Genomic DNA, 8,558 nt, shown 5'->3' on the forward strand with positions numbered 1-8,558 from the left:
GAATAAACATTTCCAGCAACAGAAAAGTGTTCGTTTTACAGCAACAGCAATATTACCTAACCCGTCTTTAATCTGTAGGTTTAGCATTTTTTCTATATTTTGTAATTTGTTTCACTAATAATTTTACATTTACTACATGCATAAAATAGTTACTAAAAAAGATAATGAAGAACTAAATTTAAAAGAATTAAGATTTGTAATTTGTAATTTGTTTCACTAAAAATTTTACATTTACTACATGCAAACTAAAACATTTGTTTTTTATAAATTTATGCTATAAATTTTAATCTCCTCAAGTTACATTTTTGTTGTATGTGAATTATTAGAGTACTTACCTACAAAAAAATCTTAACAGTAAATTGTGCATATTTATCATATTTATAAAAAAACAAAAAACAATGTATCACCAAAACAGAAACACAGAATGTTTCTTCACAGTCATGGAAAGCTCAACAGCTGTTTTTTTGTTCTGTTAACCCAGCAGGCCAAGGCAGAGAAGCATGTGAAACCACATGTAGTCCTAGTGCAAATTGTCTTGCTTGATAAATATGTTAATTATATGCTTCTGTAAAATAAAAAACGCAGTCGCCTGACTTCTTTAATTAGACTTCAGCATCAAGCATTCCTGAGAGAGATTTTTTTCAAGTGTCCTCACTAGCTTTGCCAGCTCCTCCATGTTGTGTGACTTTTCCTCCAGCAGCTCATAGCGAAGGCTTGAAATGTCCTGCTTAATCTCCTTCAGTTCACCTGTAACACAGCAGCCATTTATGAAATATATTGGCAGCACTTTATTTTAAGGTGTCCTTGTTGCACATGTACTTACTATTACAATAACAAAATAATTATGCATAATTACATGGAAGTAACCCTAAACCAAACCCTAATTCTAATCCTTACCTTAATGTAGTTGATTATATAACAAATAAAAACAATAAAAAATAAAATAAAATAAAGTGTAACCAATAAATTAATCATAAAACTTCCTTTGAGTATATTCCAGTTATAAAAAATAAAAACAAAAACCCAAAATCAACCAAAAATTCACACTTGTGCTGTTTCAGACCCATCTGCTTCAAACCCATCAGCCTTAAACACAACAGAAGCTGTTTCAGACCCATTTGCTTTTATTTTTTCAGTTGGACACACAATGGAATTTTTATTTGTTATTTTTTGACACGACTCTTTCCATTAATGACTCTGAAAATATATACAGTGGTGGCCAAAATTGTTAGAACACTTGGCATATTTAAGAGCTTTCAGTTGTTTTTGTTGAATTGGTCATTACGATACCCATAAAACGAACTATTGCCAAAACTACCTGCGATGGAAGGAATCTACTAGAATATTGAAAATGATGGACTGGCCCCCTCAAATTCCAGACCTCAACCATACTGAGCAAATTTGGGGCGAGTGGAAAATAAACTGGACAGATCTATTGTGCATTCAAAGGAAAGCCTTTGGCTTGAGTAGCGGAAGACATGGGATAACATTAGTGTTGAAGTTCTCAGGAAATATACTGACACTATGCCAGAGAGATGTACTGCTATTATTGCTGCAAAAGGTGGACATACCAAATATTACATTTAAAATTCTATAAAAACAGTACGACTCTGATATTTGTTGTGCTCAGAACAACCATCTGCATGTTTCATGAACATTATGAAATGAAATCATGTTTTGGAGACAAAAAAAGGTCAATATTAACAAAACCTTAAATACACCCAACAACATTGACCACAACACAATATATTTTGTGAATTATCCCTTTAATGAAAGCTTAAATACACCCACCTTCATTGACTTCATCACATTCTTTGTCATTTTGGGCTTTGATGATGTATCGCTTAACAAGACGCTTCATAATTTTCTGTACAGATTAAATGCAGTAAGTTCAATGTCAAATCACAAACAAGCAAATATGAACCATATTCAGATATATGATAAACATTAGGTGCAACATAAAAAAAATGGAAGTAAACATGCCTGATATCGACTGGGGCTAGGAAGAGGTTTGACCTGGCAAGTTTTGCTCTGTCCCAACTGAATTATGAGCCAACAAATCACAAGCGCAATATAAATGAATTCATTTATTATGAGTGTCACACTGAATTTTCTTAATATAATGTAGAATTAGAGGGGATTTTCCTTACCTCACTGAGCTCAGACCCCTTCACAATGGCTTTGTGTCTATTGAAAATCTCCTGCAAAAGACCCTTAACCCCCATAACCAAACCCAGAACAGATTTGGGACTGGGAACCAAGTTAAAAGGCACAGGGAGAGTCCGGCCCTCCTCAAAGTAAGTGAACCAAAGCTTGGCCCGGGCAAACTTCCACTCCACATCTGCATCATCCTGCAAGACAACAATAAAACACTAAATACTTAAAAACATAAAATAATAAATGAATAAATACACAGAGAAACAAAATAACAAAAAAAAAAATTAAAATCAATTAAAACAAATAAAACCAATCAAAACTCTACACTGGGGTAAGCAGTCAAACTAATTAAGGCCATTCATAATACAAAACTTATTATATAATTTTTTTTTTCCCACAATAATAAAAAAAAACAAAACACAGTGCTTCATCAGCACAAAAAATTAAAAAATACAGATTTACAGATTCCATGTCAGCAGATTTATCATGTCAGCAGCTCTTCAAAAGCAATATCAAGACATTAACTAAGAAGAGATCAAGTACCTCAATCTCCTGAAAGGAACTGTTGATCATAGCAATGAGCATGTTGAGCAGGACGATGACCACTGTGACATTATAAACTCCATAGAGAACATAGCCAATGTTCTCGATGAACTTGTGTCCATTGTTCACGACTACTGATTTGACCTCAGAAAGGCCAAATATTGCCCAAAACAATGTTTTGAAGCTTTCCTCTACACTACAGAGACATAGGGAGAAGATATATATTAATTAAAAATAGACATATATTTATTAAAATTGAGAAACACTTCCTTTTCTCATAGGAAGTGCATTTATTTGCCAACTGCAACATGTTCATAGATCAGTTCACTGTGTATTTAAACTACTGTTCAGAAAATTAGAATTTGAATCCTGACAGCCTCCAAAAACAAAATTACAAATCGAATCCTCACATTGTTTAAAATCTGAGCAGGGAGGGTGGGAGCTAGTTTGCTATTGCTAGCCTTTCCGAAATGACCTACCCTGCCTTTAATTGGCAAAATCACCATGACTGTATTTATTATCGGCCGAAATTTACGTTACCCCTAATTAATGTAGAGGTTGAAAATACCATAAATATACCCAAGATGAAAAAAAATACTGTATTTCTACTCACGTTGTGAAAGCTTCATTCTGTTTAGCGCCCCGATAATATGAGTAGAGGTTGAACATTCCAATCATGAAGGCCAGAAACACTAAAATGAAGATAACCATGAACTTGAAGATGTCCTTCACAGTTCGTCCCAAAGATATCTGCAATGGACCAAAGCTCTCATTCGCCGGCAGGATGTACGCAATTCGCGAAAAGCTCAGGACCACTGCAATGGCATACAAGCCCTCAGAAACTAACTGAGGATCAGACGGGAACCAGTCGATCCGAGCTGGAACATAAAAGATATTTATCCAGATAGATTTAATTGTTAAAACTAAATTTTTCCTTAATTGGCAGGACAATCACTCACCCAACTGGAAGTATCCCACCTCAAAAGGCAAAGTAACATTGGTCAAATCAGTGTAGTGCTCATCAACATAGCATTGTGCTACACATGCATGCCAGAAAGCCATTATCCTTGAGATGAAGGATGCCACAAAAATGGCCAACATTCCAAAGTCTAGCAAATTCCAAGGCTCAACCAGATATTCTCTTGGACCTTGGGACCAGATCTCCTTGCACTCTGCCCAAATCATCCCTAAGCGAAGGACATTAAAAAACAGAAATGAATGTTGCAACATGCAGTTTGTCCTGAGGACATGCAAATTAACTGTACATTTTGTTCTCTAAATACAGACTGTAGTAGAGAAGTAACCTCTGACAAGTTAAAAATCAGTCAGAAACAAACCTATGACCCAGAAAATGATGAGCATCTCCATCCATGTAAAGGGAGTTGTTTTCATACGAAACAGCTGCGTCGGATAGTCATGAATGGTCATATTTGGAAGCAGCTTTGTCCCATCAAAGCGGTCTGCAGCATTCATGACCAAAAGGCCAAGGAAAATAGTGAAGGAGGCCGCGTGTGCCACAAACTTAAGGAAAGGGCCACGCATAATCTTTCCCATCTGTTGATAACAGCATTTTTTACTGATTGTGGTGTGATTAACAAAAGATTTCATGTGCTGTGGATACATTCTTCTATTGTATATTTGTACATTACTGCTTATCAGCCTGATATGCTTATCAGCATTATTGTGGTTTATAGGATATGGTGGATATTTTAAGCACTGCTATAATTTACAACCAAGGGAACAGTCTTACGGAGCAAAGGTTTCATTGAATGATTCATGTTAAAGCCATTGCTCAATACTTTAGACATGTACTGTATGTTCGAAATGTGATACATCTGGTTTTCGCCAGTGTTAGAAAGTAAACAGCATACCTTTGTGTGAACATACTTACCTTGCTGCATGGTGCAACCCAATACAACATTGCTAGAAAGGGAAGTCCGACTGCAACACCTAAAACCACCAGGAACTTAATGGCAGTGGTCTGCTGCCTGAGTCCGGGCAGGTTTTCGTACCATATTGATAAGAGCTGTTGCTGACAGTTAGGATGGGCCACAAACTGTTTGGGACAAATAAATTAAAAGAAGCATTTTGAGAGTGAATTTGAGGGCAGATTATCAGATTTCTGTTTTTTTTTTTATATTTACCTTTTTCAGTTCGTACTTTATTGCGAGTTTTAAGCGAATGAGACTTGGTCGTCCAGGCACTTCTAAAGTCTCATCATCTTCACCGCTCAGAATGGCTTCCACTTCCTCTGTGCTCCGACATAGGTCCAGAAGTCCCACAACAAAGTCTTTGCATTGCATAGAAAGTTTCCTATATTCATTCTGAGGAAGATAATCATTACAAAGGACATGCAATCTTATTACATTTTTAAAGAAATAGTTCAACCAAAATGAAAATTCTGTGTGAATTCTTGTGTGGAACACAAAAAGAGAAGTATTGAAGAATGTACTGGTCATCATGCTCAAAAATGACAGTAAATGACGATCATGAAATGAGCCCATACAATTTATGATAACAAATTTAATTGGCTATTCACTTATAATCTTCCAACTACTTAGTTGTCATATATCGTGCAGTTTTACAGTTTTATAGTTTATATCTTTTTAAATGACAAACAGGCCTAGTTGCCACTGCTGTACCTTAAATTCTTTTTCAATATTGGCCAAGGAAGCCAACTCATTGCTGAGCTCAAGGGCTGCCAACACAGGATCCTCATTGGATAGAGAGAGGTACGCTGGACTGGCCAGTCCCCTGTAGGCATTGATACGCGAGCGAGAGTGGGAGAAAGAATCATACTTTTGATGGTAATTACAGGTGTCACAGGTACAAAAGTAGTCATGTGGCTGCTCAATGCGAGCACCCTTTCCCAGAAGAATGTGCACGATTTCATATTCGTGACAATGAGATGCTAGAATGATTGGAGTGACGTCATGAGAAAAGCGCGTGCCATCTTCATCGTACGCAAAAAAGTCATCATGCATTGGAGCCTGACTAGGGCTTGCTGTAAGTCTCTTGGAGTCGGCAAAAGCTTTGTGGCTCAAAATGGCCTCGACAATCCTGGTGTAACCTTTGCTGATGGCCAACAAAAGTGCATCCCCAATACGTGACAGGTTGTCTTTTTTCAACAAGAGCTCTGTTACTTCTAAGTGCTCATTTGCCACCGCCAACTGCAATGCATTCTGGCCCATGTAGTCCACACAGTTAACGTCCAGCTCCGGGATCTCCTCAAGCATTCGGCGCACCACAGGTATGTTTCCATACTCTGCGGCATCAAGGAAACGTTCCTCTACAGGGGTTAGGCTGTTAGGATGGGCATTGAACATGTAGGCTGCCCCTCGCACCGCCTGCCTTCTGCTCTTGGGTAACGCTTGTCGGGCCAGGCTCTCACTGCGGTTAAAAACAGACCAAGAATGTGTACTATAACCGCAATTTCACAAAATTTTTTGAAATGTTGCTATTCACACCACTTAAGCTACTTGGAAATCAACCAATTACCAATCTACCAAAGACTGTATGCAATTCATTTAAAAAGTAGACCCTTTTGTTATTACTGATCAGCACGTGTTTTCTTATTAATATCAGTTTTTTTCCAGACATAAAAAGTATGTAAATATTCAATGCCATATGAATATCATTTGTATCATTGTACATCATTTTGTGTATTTTTATTTAAAAAACAACTATAGAAATATTTTATATAAAACTTTAATTATTAAGCTGTATAATAAAATATTACCATATTTAATATATAAATGTTATATTATTGTAATAATATTATCACAATATTTATTAATGCTTGTAATGTGTAATGTTACATAAACAAATTATGTATTTAAAAATACAATGTTAATAATTTTTGAAAAGTTAATAATTTATATATAGAGAGAGAATGAAACATCATTATGTTAAATATTATATTAATATCATATTATTATAATTGTGATTATTGATTGTATTATATTATACATTATATATTCATAATGTTATTTTAAAATATTATGTATTTAATTTGTAATAATTATTAAGTATTTAAATAGTATGTGTGTATGTGTGTGTGTGTGTGTGTGTGTGTGTGTGTGTATATATATATATATATATATATATATATATATATACAGTATATGTATACACACACACACATATAATTTACATGATTAATACGTTGTTGAATAATACATATAAGGTCTACATAAAATTATTTTTATTATTGTTTCCACTAAAATTGTTAATTTATTCATACAAATAAATACAAAACTTGGTTGATAGCCATCTAGTTTTACTAAACAATGTTTTTTTTAAATACATTAATGCTAATTACTTATGCATGATAAGATTTCAAACTTCCGTTAGTAGTTTCTGATGCCTTCTTAATGAAACCTGACTTTTTAAATGAGCAAACCGGTTCACAGATATTTCATTGAATATTGAGTGACAGTTTCAGGTCAGGACATTGAACTACACAATATCAATTAAACAAATGTAAAAAAAAAATAAATTACATACAAAACCTTGACCAACTCACCCATGGTAGTGTCCATAACTGCCATAACTGTCCTCTCCAAAGTCTTCGTTCATCAGTAGATTGTCTTTACTTCTGTTCCTCTTTTCAATTGTGTGATACTTCGGAGGATTTCCATCCTCCAGAACAGGTCTCCTTTGATTCATGCTTCCAACTGAGGCAGTTCACGTCCGAAATGTGAATACAGAAAAGCTAACACATCCTGTTATCCAAACACCCAGCTGTGAGAGACTGAGTGTGCGCACACTGGCAAGTCTCCATCTTCTACAATCCTTTGTTATGTTCCCATTTAAGTCTTGAGATATAGTGCAGAGCACTGAGGAATTCTGAATGTTTTTTTCCACTCATTGGCAATGAATGAGGAAGATAGCAATCTTCCTGCTGGTTTACGAAATCTAAAAATGAATTGTTTTCTTTCTTTCTCGTCTTATTTGATCAAACTGAATGTAGCTTAAAGCATTTAGTCCTAATTTCAGCATTAGACAGATAACAGAATCCACTGACATTCTTGATTAGTAACATTTTCAAATATGAAGAATCACTGAAGAAATCGCAGAAATGCCACATGCAGCTCCCTCACCTTTCAAAATAAGTCTTTCATTTTATATTCCTCTCTGTTTGTATTGGGAACGGTGATTAAAATCTGCTTTCAGCTTCCAAAATCAAAACCCAGTGACGGAGTGCAGATGTAGAATTCCTCTGGGTCTATTTCAGCGTTCCCAATAAACCTCTACATCCTGTGTGTTCATTACGAGCACCCAGCTCTCTGTAAACTGTGGGAAACCGCTTCAATGGTATTCCAGACTGTCCAATCGTCAATGTACATTCAGCGGCAGCATCACACATTTGATTCTCTTTATTTTGCCTCTCTCTGGCATTTTTTCTCCCACAGTCCCACATCTGTGTGTGTGTGTGTATATGTGTGTAATATACCCACATGACTAAATGTGTACGTGCTGTAGTGGTCAGTTTACTGCCCACAGAAATCTTAACTGAGTATGTGAGCCAAACAAATGGGTCAAAAGGAAACCCACACAGTGGATCATGGGAAGCCACTGTCTTGTTTCTATTCTCATGTTGATAGGCCCTGATACTGATGACTATCAGAGTGACTATTTTTAGACTTTTTTATTATTTCCAGTGACAAGCTAACCAACTGCCCATGCTTTTTGCACTGCAACTTTATATAGTTACTGCACCAGGAATTTCAAAGTTTTCCTCTAGTAAATGGTTGTCTCAAATGTTTTTTTTTGTGTGTGTTTTAATTTTACATATATACTATGTGTGGGTGTGTGTGTGTGTGTGGGTGTGTGTGTGTGTGTGTGTGTGTGTGTGG

At 35.7% G+C, this 8,558-nt stretch overlaps 1 protein-coding gene across 1 annotated transcript; it reads right to left on the minus strand.

Annotated features, from left to right (window-relative positions):
• Positions 1-364: 364 nt before the first annotated feature.
• On the minus strand, positions 365-8,104 carry trpc6a (transient receptor potential cation channel, subfamily C, member 6a). The gene is made up of 12 exons (XM_042710863.1): positions 7,226-8,104; positions 5,343-6,090; positions 4,845-5,024; positions 4,592-4,756; positions 4,038-4,254; positions 3,660-3,887; positions 3,314-3,578; positions 2,701-2,896; positions 2,151-2,351; positions 1,984-2,040; positions 1,792-1,867; positions 365-747 (listed from the first exon to the last, which is right to left on the minus strand). Exons 1-12 carry the CDS (start codon positions 7,366-7,368, stop codon positions 599-601), a joined length of 2,625 nt encoding a protein of 874 aa, XP_042566797.1. The 5' UTR covers positions 7,369-8,104; the 3' UTR covers positions 365-598.
• Between the last annotated feature and the right edge of the window lie 454 nt (positions 8,105-8,558).

Source organism: Cyprinus carpio, chromosome A21 (assembly GCF_018340385.1).
Source record: "Cyprinus carpio isolate SPL01 chromosome A21, ASM1834038v1, whole genome shotgun sequence".
NCBI classification, from domain to species: Eukaryota; Metazoa; Chordata; class Actinopteri; order Cypriniformes; family Cyprinidae; genus Cyprinus; species Cyprinus carpio.

Coding starts and splice junctions, on each gene's coding strand:
- trpc6a (XM_042710863.1), bottom strand. CDS start 7,368: ATGAATCAAAGGAGACCTGTTCTGGAGGATGGAAATCCTCCGAAGTAT. Junction 5,025..5,342: donor ATATTGAAAAAGAATTTAAG/GTACAGCAGTGG, acceptor TATCTTCCTCAG/AATGAATATAGGAAACTTTC. Junction 748..1,791: donor ATGTGATGAAGTCAATGAAG/GTGGGTGTATTT, acceptor GCTGTGTTACAG/GTGAACTGAAGGAGATTAAG.